Here is a 19,631-nt window from a genome sequence, read left to right on the forward strand (position 1 = left end):
GTCCGCTTCCATAGTTTTCCAAACATTGCAGCATATAAAAATGTGTAGGTTACCGGTTACGACACGGTTTCAAAATCACTCAAATTTTCCGTCATACCGTTCTTCCGGTATTAACTATTCTTTGTATCCCAAAAATGGAGGTAGAAATCCATCGCAGCTGCAAGTAGGTTTCACCCCCCCCAGTTGTTGCTCAGTGTGTCAGCTGTATTACATGATGGCTGCAGGCAGTGAAACAACTCAACTTTTGCTAGTTGCTGGTATGGGTTTGGTTTGGTTTGGTTTGTAGCTTTGACTTAGCGAGAGAAGGCTTGGTAGCTCTTCGATCGAAGGCTTTAAATGTGTCAGTCACCCGTCTGTGGCAACTCATTCAAGTGAGAGGCTGTTGTCAGTCACTCACAGGAGCCTTGAATAAAGACAAGCATTTTTTCTTTGTTATTCTTGTTGAAAAATTCACATAATGAATAGGGTGGGAACCTCTTGGTAACTCATTAAACCAGCGGTCTCAAACCGACTCCACAAAGGGCCGCAGTGGGTCCTGGTTTTTGTTCCAACAGATCCAGCACAAACAGTTCAACCAATGAGGTTTCTACTAACATAAGCAGCACCTGATTGCAATCAACTGATTACACTTGTAAGAAACCAGATTGGTGAAAAGGTATTTGTCTCGTTTGGTTGGAATGAAATCCAGTACCCCCTGCGGCCCTTTGAGGACCGGTTTGAGACCACTGCATTAAACAATACGATTGATGATGCAAAGCTCACGATAATGATGATCTCACGATATGGCGATACAAAGATTATAGATACATTGGTTGGGAAATTGTGCTACAAAACAACTAATAAACATGAAGAACAAGCGCTTTTCATCCTTCTGTGAGTTCATCACTGGTAGACGTCGGATCCATTTGAACTGGGAGTGATAACCAATATTCATTCGCTGCCATCCCTCCCACTTCAAACGGATCAGTTGTCAATGGCCGTCAATGGCAACTAATGAGTTTAATTTGGGGGCATTTTAGGTCATTTGTTGTTAATTTTGGGGCATTTTCGACTCACTTTCTGTTGATTCTTCCAGTCCAAGTGGATTGGGTGTCTCGCGCCGTCAATGGAAGCCAGAGTTAAGACAGTGCAACAAAATACAAAAGTAAATTTGCAGTAATGCATCTTTAATTATTGACGAAGGTTCTCTTTATACACCAACAGTAAAGCTAGTAAAGTAAACAATATGTTTCACATGAACTACAATTTACACAAACGGATGCTTCAGTTTGTTAACTTTCACACTTGCTCCAGTCGTGAAAGGTGTCATGCATACTGTGATGTTGTCCTTTTTTCTTTTTTTTTTTAATTAATATTTTAACATCTCACAAATAATATACATTGCAACTTACAGTGATGAGTACATATTAGTGGTGTTACGGTACACAAAAATCTCAGTTCGGTACGTACCTTGGTTTTGAGGTCACGGTTCGGTTCATTTTCGGTACAGTAAGAAAACAAAATGCAAAATATAAATGTGCTAGTTGTTTATTACACACTTTTGTGCTTTCAACAATAGGAACAGTAGTCTATACAAAGCTAGAATTCTGCTCAAAAAGTAGTGGGTATTATTTAAAGATAATCCAACAACAATTTGCCTTTCAGACCCCGCGTACTGGTAAGCTTTCTTTCTGAAAGAAAGAAAAAAGAAGTCCTTTGCTAAAGAGAAAAGCAATCCCAAAGACAAAGATTTTAACATGTATTTTACAAATGAAATGCCTCAATGAATCATTTGTTTTTTCTTATGAACGGTTTTCAAAAGCTTTATTGGTGGATTTTCTCAAGTTAAAGCGCCACACAGAAATTAATAAATTTAATTGTGTAAGCAGGATCTGTGTATTATTCTTATTATTTAATTACAGGTGTTTTAGCTCATTTCAATTTATTTTATTTAAATGGGTTATTTATTTTATTATGTGTTTATATTTTATAAATGTGATGTAGTATTCATTTATATTGTATATTTTATGTTGTATAGCTTCAGTTCCTATGTGAATATTAGTTCCTACTTGTTTTGTTGTGGTAGGAGGGTTTTGTATTGAACACGGGGCCGTGTTGGTTATTATTATAGCAGAGAAAACAGCAGTAAATCAACAAAGACAAGTCAACTGTGCTCCGATCTACCACTCAAGAGATCTGATGGACTCAAAAAGTGGGTTACGATTAGGGCTGTCGACTGGGACCACCATGCAGCGGGCTCGTCATCCAGACCCTGCAGAGACTAAAAAATAATCCATCTTTGTGAGACAAAGATGAGGGAAAAGTTTACACGGCTGACGCGGCGACAACGGCGTCATCTCGGCGACACCAGCGTCATCTCTCAGTAGTACTGTGTAAATAAATTGTTGCTTTGCTATCAAAAGCTCTATTTGTCTTGTTCTTCAGGCATGAAAATCTCTCACCTTTCGGCGAAATTCGCCGTTTTGAAGTCAAAAATGGCGACCTACGTGAATTGCGTAGATCCGAGGAGAAATTCTTTCTGGGAGGAGGGGGGGGGGGGGGGGGGGAGTCGGGAGGTTTTATTTAATTATTATTATTGTAATGAATCGAGTTATAATGTGGCGAGGGTGTTAGCATGTGTTCCTGAATGAACCGCATGACGTAGAGGGGTGAGGGAGGTGCGGGAGAGCGAGGGACGTGCCTTCCGTGTTTACGTTTGTTCTGGCGGGGGAGATATGTGCGTTGGCTGCGGCAGATAGCAGTCGTGTTGTTCAATAAGTTTCCACAAATAAAGAATTTCAATCTGATAAAACGGTTGACTATTATCAACGTTACATTATTATTATCATCATGTGATTAACTTAGTACGTAAACTGAGCACTTATGAAATCGGTTCTTTAAAAAATGTCACACTTGGACAGTCAGCAAATCCTTCTAGATGCTTCGCTGACGAGAACCAATCATCGGCCCGAGGTGCCTTCCATTATTCCAAACGCGCGCACTCCTTACTGTACATGGAGTGCTCGGAGAGCCTTTGGGTGGCATTGCATAGCTGCGAAAACAAAAAGCAGGCCTTATCCACACCGGGGCAGACCAGAGCGCAGCATACACACTTGCCTGTATTTGCCAGCAGATTGAATTTGGTGAGTAATGGTTTCAATCGTTTTCACGTTTTGCGATATAAAAAAGTTACTGCCATTCGTTGCAGCTTGCGTTGAACACTGCCAGAGCTAGCCAAATCTCCCATGAAAAAAAATAGCTCCCGTTAAATTGGCGACAAGCTTGTGTATTTAGCGGGAATATAAACGAAGAAACGCACTGTTGAGTCAAATTAAGCGGCATTCTCTCGGATGGAGGGGGCGCCTCACATCGCTCCCGTCGTCCGCCGGAGACGCGTTATTTTCGGCTTGGATTTGAGCTGACGGCCGGTGTCGGCACAACAGCGGCCCGACGAGTGGTGGGAATGAGTCCTGCTTCTTAAAGCTTTTCAGAAATACAGGGATCCCTCGTTTTTCGCGGTTAATGGGGACCAGGACCCGCCGCAATAAGTGAAAACCGCGAAATAGCGCCCCAACCCCCCCCCCCCCCCTTTTTTTTTTTGTGCGTGTTCAATGCATTTATTCAGATTTTACATTGGAAAAAATATACATATATAAAAATAAGACATGTTTTTTCACTTTTTTCACCAAAGTATCATTTATAAATTGTTTTCAAGCACTTGAAAATGTAAGAATTATGATAAGTTTTAAACATGTTACTGCCCCACAGAGTTATTTTTAAACAAGAATAAAGTAGTTAGAAAATGCTTGGCTTGATTAAAAGCTTCATAGTGAGTCTACTCAAACCCTCTCAGGCTTTGGTAAACGGTGATTGGCACATGTGCAGTTTTTCTTTTTATATATATTTTTTTGTTTGAAGCAACTTATTTGATTGAATAATAAAGACACAAATGTCCTAGCCAAAATGTGGCCCAAACGCAAAACATTACTTAAATGGAAAAATTTGTTTCAATCAAGAAAAATAGTTTTCAAATGCTTTTTTTGTCTCAAATTTATTATTGCAATCAAAAACATTTTTTTTATTGAAGCTACTTTTTGGGATTAAAAGTATATACTGTATTTTGATTGAAGCAACATTGTTTTTGATAGAAGTAACTTTGTTTTTTGATTGAATAATAAAAACACAAATCTAACTCCATTGTTACTGAGTGAGAAAGAAATTAAGAAAGCTTTAAAACTAAAAGCCACCGGGGAGTCTGTCTGTTTTTTTAAATATTTATATTTCATTACATAGACATGCGTCGTAGGGAAGGGAGATTGAGGGATTAAAAAAAGGAGTTAGATGAGGCTGCTAAAGGCAGTGGATACCTCATCAGCTGGGTGAATAGCAGACCTGGTAAGAACAAGTTTGCAAGGATAGTCGGGTATTAAATCCAATTATAAACACAATTACAATGTTATTTTTCTATAAGATTTTTATGTCATTGCTTTATTAATCATTAGGTGCTAGAGTTGTTAAGTATGGATAATAATGAAATAATAGTTTTAAGAAAACTGTGCTGTTGGTGGCTCAGTGACCATCTGATGTGGTTTGTTCTCAGATGAACAAGTTGAGGAAGGAAGTTTTGATGTAGAGGTTGAAGGAAGAAAAGAGGCACTGACTGAGTCACAGCCAGAAAGTGTTGATGACAGTTTTGATTTCTATACACTGTTGCCCCCTCCCAATTAAAGTATGTCACAGTCGCAGCCAATTATTATCTAAAGCTGGTTAAAATTGAAGTTATGTTGTTTTAAGGTGTATTAAATACTTGTTCATGTGCCCCTTTTGCTACGAGCACCCACCCCTCCACCGGTCTCTGCATGGCCCTGCTGAAACACAGTGTGGGTCGACAGAGCTCAATATTTTGTTGGGGTGTACAATACAGTGTACTGGAACATATTTCCTTCACACCCTTTTAACCCCTGACCCATTTTCATGCCTGTTTTTTTACATTAGGCTTAATCTTTGAGTTAGCCAGGGTTTAATTAGTCGTTGGAGTTGATTTGAACAAATTCTGTGCAGTTTGACAGTTATTTGTTAGTTTCAGGGCTCCGGAGTGGCTAAGCTAGCGTGAGTCAATGGTGGTTGAAATCAACTCCTTCAACTAATTAAACCCCCGTTAACTCGAATATTAAGCCTTATGTGAAAAATTCAAATTCGCCACATGTAGGACGCTTTGCCGACGGCGGACATTTTGGCAGAACGCCGGAACATATTTCCTCCACACCTTTCTCACCTTTTTAACCCCTGACCCATTTTCATGCCTGGTTCTTTGATATGTTGTAAAAGGAAAACATTATTCAGATGTTTGGGATGTAACTAATGCAAAATATAGCTGTTAAAGTCAAAGTTATGTTTGAAATTTATGCGTTTACAAAAAGCTAATTTTCTCAGTTTTTCATCAGAAATTGGAAAATTGCTCAAACTAAGCTATTTTCTATTGCTGATTTCTAAAGAATGGAAAAGGATATGAACTTACTTTTTTCTGCTGAAAGAAGAGAGTCTAATCTTTCTTTTGGTGGGGTCCATGTTTATATAGCAATAGAACAGAATTTTCTGTGGGCCTTGCAAAATCAGTCAATATTCAGTAAAACATCCGGGAGTGAACGGCCTTGCTCTGGTGAAAATGGCTGGGAGTGAATGAGTTAATGGACCCTCATACATTGACAACTTTTATCTTCCCAAAATACTAGTGTGAAATTACAACCAGTGATGTCGGCAACGAACATATGCTTTGCTGGCACGCGACGATTCGGGTTAAAGACACGCCATAAACTGAGCAGGAAAAAAGCATTTGTATTTGATGTGATTTCAGACAACTTCCGGCAAATAGTGCATAAATAATGAGCTAAATATATTCAGACAGACGTTATGTTCAATGTTACAAATTAAAAATGATTAATTAATGTATCTTATCTAGAAAAAACAACCATCTCACTTGCAAGACGTGGCGGCTTTTAGTATGGTGTGGCGGTGACTTCATTGACTGACGTTGGAGTGGTTTAGTGTAATGGCAGCCAACCACTAGAGGACAACATACACAAATCACTAGTCAGATTAGTCATTTGTTTTAAAATTTATTCATTGATTTCAATTTGTATTTCAATATTTTTTCATTTATTTCAACATTTATTTCATTCTTGCACTCTCGTTCCCATTGTAACTGCATAAAATAATTTTATGTGTCATTGGCTTATCAAACTCAATGGACGAGGTTTGAGTTTATCAAGTTTGAACAAGTTTGCAAATGAAGAAATAAGATTTGTTTGTGGTCTTTCAGATCTACATGTCAGCCATGCCCATCGTCTTGAGCACCAGGAGTCTGCATGTGTCAAGGGGGAGGAGGAAGAGTCGCCATGCATTAAGGAGGAAGAGTCAGTTCACATTAAAGGTCATCCCAAGTATTGTTTTTTATTTCTTTAGATGAAGCAGAAATCAAATATGATACCTTCTCATCAGTACAAAAGTGTCTTTCAGTCTAATATAGTGGATTTTCTCTCTTAGTAGCTATACAATGGACTTGGGAACCGACGTAAGGTTTGCGCCACGGCATCGACTTGACTATTGTTTGCAGATTGAAAGATTTCTTCCTTTGTGAACAAATTTGCTTTGTTTGAAGTAATTGCATACTGTATACACTCACCGGCCACTTTATTAGGTACCTCATGCTAGTAACGGGTTGGACCCCCTTTTGCCTTCAGAACTGCCTCAATTCTTCGTGGCATAGATTCAGCAAGGTGCTGGAAGCATTCCTCAGAGAGTTTGGTCCATATTGACGTGATGGCATCACACAGTTGGTGCAGATTTGTCGGCTGCACATCCATGATGCAAATCTCCCGTTCCACCACATCCCAAAGATGCTCTATTGGATTGAGATCTGGTGACTGTGAAGGCCATTTGAGTACAGTGAACTCATTGTCATGTTCAAGAAACCAGTCTGAGATGATTCCAGCTTTATGACATGGCGCATTATCCTGCTGAAAGTAGCCATCAGAAGTTGGGTACATTGTGGTCATAAAGGGATGGACATGGTCAGACACAATACTCAGGTAGGCTGTGGCGTTCCAACGATGCTCAATTGGTACCAAGGGGCCCAAAGAGTGCCAAGAAAATATTCCCTACACCACCACCACCAGCCTGAACCGTTGATACAAGGCAGGATGGATCCATGCTTTCATGTAATTGACGCCAAATTCTGACCCTACCATCCGAATGTCGCAGCAAAAATCGAGACTCATCAGACCAGGCAACGTTTTTCCTTTCTTCTATTGTCCAATTTCGATGAGCTTGTGCAAATAGTAGCCTCAGTTTCCTGTTCTTAGCTGAAAGGAGTGGCACCCGGCGTGGTCTTCTGCTGCTGTAGCCCATCTGCCTCAAAGTTTGACGTACTGTGCGTTGAGAGATTCTCTTCTGCCTACCTTGGTTGTAACGGGTGGTTATTTGAGTCACGGTTGCCTTTCTATCAGCTCGAATCAGTCTGGCCATTCTCCTCTGACCTCTGGCATCAACAAGGCATTTCCGCCAACGGAACTGCCGCTCACTGGATATTTTTTTTTTTTTTTCCGGACCATTCTCTGAAAACCCTAGAGACGGTTGTGTGTGAAAATCCCAGTAGATCAGCAGTTTCTGAAATACTCGGACCAGCCCTTCTGGCACCAACAACCATGCCACGTTCAAAGTCACTCAAATCACCAACTGTGTGATGCCATCATGTCAATATGGACCAAACTCTCTGAGGAATGCTTCCAGCACCTTGTTGAATCCATGCCACGAAGAATTGAGGCAGTTCTGAAGGCAAAAGGGGGTCCAACCCGTTACTAGCATGGTGTCCCTAATAAAGTGGCCAGTGAGTGTATATTACGCGCAATTACAAGTGTAGAACAGAAACACTGAGTTGCACAAACAAATGCGTAATGCTAAGTCAGACACACTGACGGCAAACATCTGGTCACTCCAACACCAAATCAAAGGGAACATTTACTCATAGGGGTGTGACAAAGGTGTGGGATATTTCCGATTCTTAGAATATTTGCGATTCTGCCGCTGAAGATTCAAGAACGATTTACAAACGTCTGTATTCCGATTATTGAAATATGCAAAGTAAAGCAGAACTAAAAAAAAAAAAAAAAAACCGCGCCGTCTTCGGGACGCAATGAGGAACGGACCCAGGGTAAACATCCATCGCAACTCATGCAGCTAGATAAAAAACTGCCAAAAGACGCTACAGACAACAGCCAGTTGCTGCAAAGTTCGCCCACGTTGCTACAAACTACGCCCACATAATGATATCACATGTTTATAGAACTAGATGTGAAATGACAGACTCGCCGGCGTTAGTAAACAGCCGCCATCTTAAAGCAGTAGACCTTTCAGGAAGGCTCTGTTGTAGCGAACCTACATTGCCTTGCAAAAGTATTCGGCCCCCTTGAATCTTGCAACCTTTCGCCACATTTCAGGCTTCAAACATAAAGATATGAAATTTAATTTTTTTGTCAAGAATCAACAACAAGTGGGACACAATCGTGAAGTGGAACAACATTTATTGGATAATTTAAACTTTTTTAACAAATAAAAAACTGAAAAGTGGGGCGTGCAGTATTATTCAGCCCCTTTACTTTCAGTGCAGCAAACTCACTCCAGAAGTTCAGTGAGGATCTCTGAATGATCCAATGTTGTCCTAAATGACCGATGATGATAAATAGAATCCACCTGTGTGTAATCAAGTCTCCGTATAAATGCACCTGCTCTGTGATAGTCTCAGGGTTCTGTTTAAAGTGCAGAGAGCATTATGAAAACCAAGGAACACACCAGGCAGGTCCGAGATACTGTTGTGGAGAAGTTTAAAGCCGGATTTGGATACAAAAAGATTTCCCAAGCTTTAAACATCTCAAGGAGCACTGTGCAAGCCATCATATTGAAATGGAAGGAGCATCAGACCACTGCAAATCTACCAAGACCCGGCCGTCCTTCCAAACTTTCTTCTCAAACAAGGAGAAAACTGATCAGAGATGCAGCCAAGAGGCCCATGATCACTCAGGATGAACTGCAGAGATGTACAGCTGAGGTGGGAGAGTCTGTCCATAGGACAACAATCAGTCATACACTGCACAAATCTGGCCTTTATGGAAGAGTGGCAAGAAGAAAGCCATTTCTCAAAGATATCCATAAAAAGTCTCGTTTAAAGTTTGCCACAAGCCACCTGGGAGACACACCAAACATGTGGAAGAAGGTGCTCTGGTCAGATGAAACCAAAATTGAACTTTTTGGCCACAATGCAAAACGATATGTTTGGCGTAAAAGCAACACAGCTCATCACCCTGAACACACCATCCCCACTGTCAAACATGGTGGTGGCAGCATCATGGTTTGGGCCTGCTTTTCTTCAGCAGGGACAGGGAAGATGAATAAAATTGACGGGAAGATGGATGCAGCCAAATACAGGAACATTCTGGAAGGTAACCTGTTGGTATCTGCACAAGACCTGAGACTGGGACGGAGATTTATCTTTCAACAGGACAATGATCCAAAACATAAAGCCAAATCTACAATGGAATGGTTCAAAAATAAACGTATCCAGGTGTTAGAATGGCCAAGTCAAAGTCCAGACCTGAATCCAATCGAGAAATCTGTGGAAAGAGCTGAAGACTGCTGTTCACAAACACTCTCCATCCAACCTCACTGAGCTCGAGCTGTTTTGCAAGGAAGAATGGGCAAGATTGTCAGTCTCTCGATGTGCAAAACTGATAGAAACATACCCCAAGCGACTTGCAGCTGTAATTGGAGCAAAAGGTGGCGCTACAAAGTATTAACGCAAGGGGGCCGAATAATATTGCACGCCCCACTTTTCAGTTTTTTACTTGTTAAAAAAGTTTAAATTATCCAATAAATTTTGTTCCACTTCACGATTGTGTCCCACTTGTTGTTGATTCTTGACAAAAAATTAAAATTTTATATCTTTATGTTTGAAGCCTGAAATGTGGCGAAAGGTTGCAAGGTTCAAGGGAGCCGAATACTTTTGCAAGGCACTGTAATTAACTTGATTAACTAACTTGATATTGAAATAGTAGTTTATTTAAACCTAAGAGGATTTTTGTACTATTTTTGTAACTAATGTACAAAACATTAAAAGCCGTAAATACTTGGGGTGACAGGAGGCGTTGTGCATGAATAATCGATTTATAATTGAATCGTAGCCTCTGAATCGTAATGGAATGGTGAGGTGCCCAAAGAATCCCACCTCTCGTGAAAATATATCAAAATGGCGATATACTGTGATACTTTGTAGCCCAAAAGGTTATCGATATGCTCTCACCAAGAATCGAAATATCCTTTTGATGATGTTTAGTTTTTATTTCAAGCATGCACAAAGAAACAGAAATACAATGTAACTCAGAATAATTCTTTGCTCTCGAAAGGGAGCGGGGAGAAGTCCAGCCTCATCTCATCGTCCAGTCTCATCGTCCAGCAGTCTCATTTCGTGGGATACTCCTGTCCTTTGACTTTTAGGTCCACACAATGAAGAGACAGGAAAGAAATAAAAACAAGACAAAAACAACAACTAAAATAGTAAACAACCAACTACAACAACAGAGTTGGCTCATCAATAATAATTCTCAATATATATACACCAATTCTACAAGAAGAGCAACAATAATAGTCAGTAAATGTCATGACATTACAACTGTAAAACAACACAAATAATAATAATAAAATTAAAAAATAAAAACCAATGCCTGGCCCTCTCAAAGCAAGTCCAAATTGAATTGCACTGCAGTAACTCACCTGTGGAAGCAGGTAGCCCGGTACGCCCAATCCAAAGAGCAAGCATATTTTCTTTGGCAGATTGTTCCAACGAGTCTGGCTTGGATTTGGACACCGTGGCAATACTGGATGACTGTATCCTGTTGTTGTTCTTGTTCTCTTTAGGCATTTTGACCTCAGTGATCTGGATGGTGGGAGAGAGATGCATTTCCAATTCCAATTAAAACATTCACTATTATATACCCGACAAGAGTATCTGAATGCAGTAGTAAGCATGTTGAAATTCAACACATATTGGTTCGACCATGAAAAAGACTAATGTGAAGAGTCTGTAACTGGCCTGTTGAGTGTTTTAACCTTCAATTTCAACCTTCAATACAGTAGGTCAATTAAGATTTGCTGTCATTTTCAAACCTACGGGGAACAGCAACACGTCTTTACACTATGTATTATTAGACAATCGAAATGCAGGTTAAAGGGTGTGGTGCGTGATAAAAAAAAACAAAAATCTACGTGCACAACTGTCAAATGTCACGCATTGTGAACATATGACGGGTACGATGGCACAGTTTCATGTTGTCGTCTCGTCAGGCGTAAATTTGTGATCTTTTCGTCACGTTAAAGTCATCAAAGACGTTTTAGCTCGTCATCATGTCATCATCATGAAAAAAATGTTTGTTGTCCTCATCGTTGACGAAAACAACACTGTTTGATACCTGAAAGTACTTCCAAACCGCGGACATGCTGGCTGTGAGCCAGCCGTTTTTGCAAGATGGCGTCAGTTAGCATGTTGCTTCTCACTGTGTTTTAATGATATCATCACAATTGGACTAAGGTTCTTCACACGATTCATTGGTAAACTTTTGGTCTTCAAAACTAGGGCTGTCAAAATTATCGCGTTAACGCGCGGTAATTAATTTTTTAAATTAATCACGTTAAAATATTTGACGCAATTAACGCACATGTCCCGCTCAGACAGTATTCTGCCTTTTGGTAAGTTTTACAGCAAGGCTTTTTGTGCTGTCTAACAGCGAACTCTTGTGGTCGCTTTACGACATGGTTCATTGTTTTCTTGCCAGTTCAATATGGCTGCACGACGTCTCGGGCTGACGCCTACGTTGTAATGTTGTGCTTATAAGATCCTTGGACAAGATTTGTCCGTAAGTATGGTTGTTGTAAAGAATGTACAAATTATGTTAGTAAGCGAAATGTTATATTTTTTGTATGAGACGCGTTTTGTTTGTTTAGTGAACCTTTTTAGCGTGCTAAGCTAACGTTGTAGCTAATGCAATGCTTGTGTACTTTTTTTTGTAGTTTTACGACGGTCTAAAGAGGACAATGGTTTGAGGCCATTTTATTAATAAATCAGATGAAAAAGGAAGAAGTCTGATTATTAAGGCGTCGTTCACTAGCTGTCTAGCTTTGGAAAAAGTAGACGCTTCGGAGTGAGGACAGCATAGATTTAAATGACAGTAGAGTGAAATGCCCACTACAGTCCTTATGTACCGTATCTTGAATGTATATATCCATCTTGTGTCTTATCTTTCCATTCCAACAATTTATTTTACAGAATATATATATATAATTTACAGAAAAATGTGGCATATTTTATAGCTGGTTTGAATTGTGATTGATTGTGATTAATTACGATTAATTAATTTATAAGCTGTAATTAACTCGATTAAAAATTTTAATCGTTTGACTGCCCTATTCAAAACATTTCAACCGAAATTGCATCTTAGCTATTTCTGGCCGATAATTTTCGGCGCCGAATTTTCGGTCACTGTACTCATTTTCTCCAGGTTTGCACAAAGAAAAGACTGGCCGATGACACGGTGGTGGTCAATAAATAGATCTGTGGTTTTCTTGTGTCTTGCAGGATTCAGAAAATATCTTGATGCCGAGCCAGAATCTCCTGGCATTAAAGAGGATGTGGAGCGCCCCCAAATCAAAGAGGAGGAGCCTGAGCCCTGTCAACAGAAGGAGAGAGAAGAGCACCTTCCATTCAAAAAGGAGGAGGAGGAGGAGCTACCATATGGTAAAGAGGAGGTAAACGAGGTGCATATCACCAGGTTGACTGGTGAGCCCTTGAAGAGTGAAGTTGGTCCGAGTGAGGCCAGCAGAGGGGCGGAGCCTCCAAGCGAGAGGAGTAACAGCAGTTCAACAGAAGGATTGCAAGCAGACATTGCTCCATCAGACAGAGATGGCGCCAAGTCACACTTACCTTACAAAGATGATGGTCATAAGACATCTCACGGTGACGACAAACTCTGCAAATGCTCTCAATGTGGGAAAACCTTTGCTACTAAGCAAAGTTGTCGTAGGTATATGAGGAGCCACACTGGCGAAAAACCTTTTTCCTGCTCAGTTTGTGGAAAAGGATTCTCTTCAAAGAGCGCACTAATAATTCACACAAGAACACACACTGGAGAAAAACCTTTTTCCTGCTCAGTTTGTGATCAAAGATTCAGTTTTCAGAGTACCTTAAATCGACACACAAGAACCCACACTGGCGAAAAACTTTTTTCCTGCTCAGTTTGTGGAAAAGGATTCACTTCAAAGAGAAATCTAATAAGTCACACAAGAACCCACACTGGAGGAAAACGTTTTTCCTGCTTAGTTTGTGATCAAAGATTTGCTCGGAAGCACCACTTAAAAGATCACACAAGAACCCACACTGGCGAAAAACCTTTTTCCTGCTCAGTTTGTGATCAAAGATTTGCTCGGAAGCGATGCTTAAAACGACACACAAGTATCCACACTGGAGAAAAACCTTTTTCCTGCTCAGTTTGTGGAAAAGGATTCTGTTCGAAGGGAGAACTAATAATTCACTCAAGAATCCACACTGGAGAAAAAAAAAATTCCTGCTCAGTTTGTGATCAAAGATTCACTTGTAAGCAACACTTAAAACGACACACAAGAACCCACACTGGCGAAAAACCTTTTTCCTGCTCAGTTTGTGATCAAAGATTTGCTCGGAAGCACCACTTAAAAGATCACACAAGAACCCACACTGACGAAAAACCTTTTTCCTGCTCAGTTTGTGATCAAAGATTTGCTCGGAAGGAATGCTTAAAACAACACACAAGAATCCACACTGGAGAAAAACCTTTTCCCTGCTCAGTTTGTGGTCAAAGATTTGCTCGGCAGCAACGCTTAAAACAACACACAAGAATCCACACTGGAGAAAAACCTTTTCCCTGCTCAGTTTGTGGTCAAAGATTCGCTCTGCAGCAACACTTAAAACAACACACAAAGTCACACACTGGCGAAAAACCTTTTCCCTGCTCAGTTTGTGGTCAAAGATTTGCTCGGAAGCCAAACTTACAAAGTCACGAAAGAATCCACACTGGCGAAAAACCTTTTTCCTGCTCTGTTTGTTGTCAAAGATTCGCGCAGAAGGCTATGATAAAGAGACACGTGTGTGTTGGTGTGGGAAGCAGTCGCTATTGACTGTTTTGCCTGTCATCTGTGCTGACTTTGAAATTTTGCATGCCGGACGACTATTCCGTTGAGTTTTCTTTAATCCTGTTGAGGATTGGCACTTTTGGTACCTTGCTTTGTCCAATCGTTGTATGATGTGCATCCACCCTATTGCCAAAACCTCAACTGATTGAACTCTCTCAAGTTAAGTAGCATATTTTATATAATACTCTCTGTCTTAAACTGTACTTTTCACATTTATTATTCAAAGCGACAGACCCCAAATTCCAAAAATTCAAATCATAGATAATTAATGTCATTATATAAATATGGAAAATTAGGATATATTGTTCAATGTTGCAAAATAATAATAAAAGAAATACTGGCTAACAAATTAGTTTTCTGTGGTGGGATTAATGTATATTTCATTCTTTAAAAATTCTCTTACATTCCTACTCGTGATTGACAGGCATGTTACAACAGAGTATGAGGGCCCCATAAAGGGTGTTGGGGAAAAAATAAAATGTTTTGGTGTATCATTTTTGTTAAAAAATTTATAATCACTAACACATAAAACGCACAAAAATTAGTGTATTTAATTTTAGAGACTAAATTTATGTTGAAAATGTTTTTGTTTGTTAATAACATGGTCATCACCTGACACCTTGCTTGCTACAAGGGGCACATTGAATAAGGCGCTATAGACCCTACCCACGTGACGTCACAACTCCTTCCTCCTGACTGGTGCCGCCCAATTGTCCGTCAACACATCATGTTTACCTGTTACGGCTACGTACATTCCTCCTATTTACGACGTGTTTTTCTGCTCGTTAACATTAATAATCAAAATGGTGAAGGCGTGTGTGGCGGTCGGTTGCAATAACAGAGAAGATAGACGGAGAAGACGGAGAGACTTGAAGTTCTACCGGATTCCGAGAGACCCGGAGAGAAGAGAGCGAGATGGGCTGCTGCAATTCGACGAGAAAACTGGGCTCCAAATGATTACCACAGATTATGTAGTAGTCATTTTATATCTGGTAAGATGCATTTAAATATATATTTAGAGGGTTTTGGGCTGACAACCACAATTAAGATCATTGCTAGGCTAATCGCCGACAACATACACGTATGTATGTAGTGCTATCGCTTAACCATATAAACATTAAAAGCCCTAACTCCATTGACAAACGACATGAAATACATTAGACTTGACAGTGGATGTTAGCGATAACAAAAGATTTTGAATTGAAAATTTCGTAACTCACCTTTCCAAGCGCAAGATAGATTCCTGCCGAATTTTCGTGGACGAGGACCTGTTTCCCCCAACCAGCAACGAAGTATTTATAAGCCTCCAAGCTCTTAAAGTTATTCAAACTTTCGTGAGAATAGGCTGATTTTGTGTGGACAAGATAGTTGTACATATCAGGGTAGCTAGCAGATGTCAGGCAAATACGGCGGAGACAGCGGGTCGAAAAACATTGATTTAGGCATCAAATATGGATCTGGCGAATGGATAAACTGAAGCTTTTCCACATAACGCCTTTTATGCAACGCATCAAGTGAGTTTACGGCATCCGAAAGCACTGGGTCTTCCATGAAATGCATTATAAATTGCTCGATCAATTGAGACCATTGATAATACAGACACAAAATGACGGACAAGGGGGCGGAACCATACAGCGAGCACGTGATTTTGTGACGTCGGTGGGTAGGGTCTATAGGAACGGAAAGGTTCTCTGTTGACAGAGGAGGCGTAAACAGTGACATTTTCTAAAATTCAATTGAAGGTCGAAAATGAAGATGATTATGTTGATAGTTCTGTAATATTGCCCACTGAGGAAAAGTTAGCTGCAGATTTAGGCTGGAGTCCAGAAAGGAAATCTATCTGTGGTGTCTTCAAATAAGTAGGGTATTTTTTTTTTTAGCTATAATATTATTAGTTGTTGCTGTTGAGCTTCCGCCGTGTATAGCGCTGTTGGTTATGTGTTCAAATTTATTTTAGTGTTGTGAAAAGGGGGTGTTAAACCGAGGATTATTGGACCTTTTAGTTTTGAAATGTGTTTTTGTGTCATTGCGCCGTCTAGCTGTGGGGATTTGCACTTTTAATTCCAATACCTGAGCTCCAACATGCACAGTAGTTGAAATAGAAATTTGTCTTTGTAGTAGCCTCGTACGTAAACTATCCGGCATGCGTGTGTACGGCCGTCGTGCACGCCTTGTGTGGAATAACATAGAAATTTGGATGGAAACGGCTGTTTTTGGATGGGGAAAACCTAAAACAGATTCTCCGCTTCAAGCGCCCATGTATCAGCCCCCGCCGATGAAAATCTCATCTCTGCTTCGAACTTGAAAGTGCTTGCACCTCACCGCCCATAATTAATACCCTGTTTTTATTCAGTCCACTACATTTAAATGTACTTTTCATATTTTATCCTGATTTTATGTGATATAGACCCCAATCACCAACGTCACACAATCACGTGATCGCTGTATTGTGCCGCCATATTGTCCGTCATTGTGTGTCCGTATTGTCAATGATCGTAGTTTCTAAAGGTGGATTCACTTGCAAATTATGGAAGCCCCGGTGCTTTCAGACGCCGTAAACTCATTGGATGAGTTCATAAAAGCCATCATTTGGAAAAGCTTCGGTTGATCCAGTCGCCAGATCCATATTTGATGCCCAAATTCCGGTCCCGTCCCGTGCAAAAACCTTCAGTCATAATACAGTTGATGTCACGATGAGGCGTCGGGTACCCAAAATCGGCACCGGCCCGAATATAAACCGACATTTGGGCAGCTGAGCGTCACCATTGTCGCGATTGTAAAATGAAACTTGATTTCCCTCCTGACGGGAGCGCTTAGTTATAACCAGGGGTGCACATATTTTTTTTGCCCAGGTTCTCAGAGGTGGACCTGGAGATGTGACTTGGTCCTCATTGAGCTTGAGATCCGACCCGCCCGATGCGATAAAATTATGACAAGCTTTACTTGGAGCCAATTAACTTTAATTATATTAACAATTAATGCTTGATTAACATCAACTGGACTAACAAAATTGCCATTACTTTGAAGTAAAATGTAAAGAAATAAACATAAAAGCACCATTTCAAAATAAAGGGTATTATGCGGCTCCCACATTAACTCCAAGCCTTTGTAAAAGTGGGATGTCCTCCTCATAAGACCTCATTGAACGTGCATGTTTAGCTTTGTAAAATGCGAGCAAAAACACGTTTGACAGTGCATGGCGCTGTTTTCATTACCTTTATTCCGCCACTTGTCCATAGGGCGAGTGGGGTCCTGTCTGACATCGATAGTTTGCTTAGTTGACACATGCTGTTTTTTTCGTGCATTTCAAAGTTCGGATGGCTGAAATTCTTTGACCCTACATAAAATGCGCTGCTCTTATCAGCGACATTGGGATTCTCACGGCACATTTTGTACAGCATTTCCGTGCGAGCATCTGCTGCTAATCAGTACATGTAATGTCTGAGTAAGATTGATGTTCAATTTGACTACAATTCTGTTTTGTGTCACAGCCGAGACAACATTAGCTTTGCTAAACGGTAGTTATACAACGCTAAAGAAATGGGAAACATTCATCTCCTACTAGTCACACAAAATGCAAGTGTTCCAAGTTAATTGTTTACAGGTGGAAACGCTGTTAGGTATATCGAGACTACGTGCATTCAACTTTTTACACGTGCTGCCTAAAGTTGTGGGTGACTGACGATGGAAGGTTCAAGTTATGCTCCACATACGTTAATGTTTTTCTAATAATTTTATCAATTGTGGGTTATTGACCTGTTTTGCACATGCACAAATTTTATAAATAAAATAAGAAATGGAATCATTTTGACAAAGGTTTTATTGTGACCAATATCTGCAATAAATAAAATAATGACATATTGCTTGTGTTTATATGGATCCACATGGGTGATGAGCTCATAATACAGTGCCTTGCAAAAGTATTCGGCCCCCTTGAACCTTGCAACCTTTCACCACATTTCAGGCTTCAAACATAAAGATATAAAATTTTAATTTTTTGTCAAGAATCAACAACAAGTGGGACACAATCGTGAAGTGGAACAAAATTTATTAGATAATTTAAACTTTTTTAACAAATAAAAAACTGAAAAGTGGGGCGTGCAATATTATTCGGCCCCCTTGCGTTAATACTTTGTCGCGCCACCTTTTGCTCCAATTACAGCTGCAAGTCGCTTGGGGTATGTTTCTATCAGTTTTGCACATCGAGAGACTGACATTCTTGCCCATTCTTCCTTGCAAAACAGCTCGAGCTCAGTGAGGTTGGATGGAGAGCAGGGCCGGAGTGGGACTCATTTTCGGCCCTGGAATTTCATGCCTCAGACCGGCCCACTCATTTAAAATTATGTCATTATGCATACACGTGTTAAGTTCAGTGTTCTCTAAAGCCGTGTACTGTAATTCTGTGTATTCCAATTCAGTGCAGGTCATGGTTGTTTAACAAGGTGGCTTTATTTTAACAAGTGCAACACAACATATTTTGAACAAATTTAAAAATGGATTTTTAAAAAAAACTATATTAAATGATACATTTGAAAAATAAATTAGGCCTGTCAAATGATTAAAATTTTTGATCGAGTTAATTACAGCTTAAAAATTAATCGTAATTAATCGCAATTCAAACCATCTATAAAATATGCCATATTTTTCTGTAAATTATTGTTGGAATGGAAAGATGAGACACAAGATGGATATATACATTCAACATAAGGTACATAAGGACTGTATTTGTTTATTATAACAATAAATCAACAAGATGGCATTAACATTATTAACATTCTGTTAAAGCGATCCATGGATAGAAAGACTTGTAGTTCTTAAAAGATAAATGTTAGTACAAGTTATAGAAATTTTATATTAAAACCCCTCTTAATGTTTTCGTTTTAATAAAATTTGTAAAATTTTCAATCAAAAAATAAACTAGTAGCCCGCCATTGTTGATGTCAATAATTACTTACACAATGCTCATGGGTGCTGAAGCCTATAAAATCAGTCGCACCCAAACGCCAGCGGAGGGCGGCAAAACTCCATAAAGCACAATTAACAAGTGGGCATGTCATTGTACTGTCATTTAAATCTGTCTGAGCAGGGCATGTGCGTTAATTGCGTCAAATATTTTAACGTGATTCATTAAAAAAATTAATTACCGCCCGTTAACGCGATAATTTTGGCAGCCCCAAAATAAATGAATAAATAAGACCTTTTCTGCAACATCAAATATTAACAAAATGAGTGCTTACAGATAAAACAAACATAGCAACATAACAATATGAAAAATAAAGAATACGTATTGCACATTGTAACAACTTCTAATGATACTATTATCCATTTTCCATTTCCACTTTAAAAACGCCACGTAATTGATTATATTAATTCTAATGTTCACT

General features: G+C 39.7%; 1 protein-coding gene across 2 annotated transcripts in view; it reads left to right on the forward strand.

The window, feature by feature from the left end:
* The window catches only part of LOC130928035 (oocyte zinc finger protein XlCOF22-like), a 37,829-nt gene extending 19,957 nt beyond the window's left edge, over window positions 1-17,872 (forward strand). For both annotated transcript variants that reach the window (XM_057854228.1, XM_057854227.1), the window contains exons 3-4: window positions 6,299-6,409; window positions 12,659-17,872. In XM_057854228.1, coding sequence (XP_057710211.1) covers window positions 6,299-6,409; window positions 12,659-14,232 — 1,685 coding nt within the window. In that variant the 3' untranslated portion in view covers window positions 14,233-17,872. The remainder of the gene's footprint in view (window positions 1-6,298; window positions 6,410-12,658) is intronic.
* Window positions 17,873-19,631: the final 1,759 nt, after the last annotated feature.

This window comes from Corythoichthys intestinalis, chromosome 13 (genome assembly GCF_030265065.1).
Source record: "Corythoichthys intestinalis isolate RoL2023-P3 chromosome 13, ASM3026506v1, whole genome shotgun sequence".
In the NCBI taxonomy this organism is placed as follows: Eukaryota; Metazoa; Chordata; class Actinopteri; order Syngnathiformes; family Syngnathidae; genus Corythoichthys; species Corythoichthys intestinalis.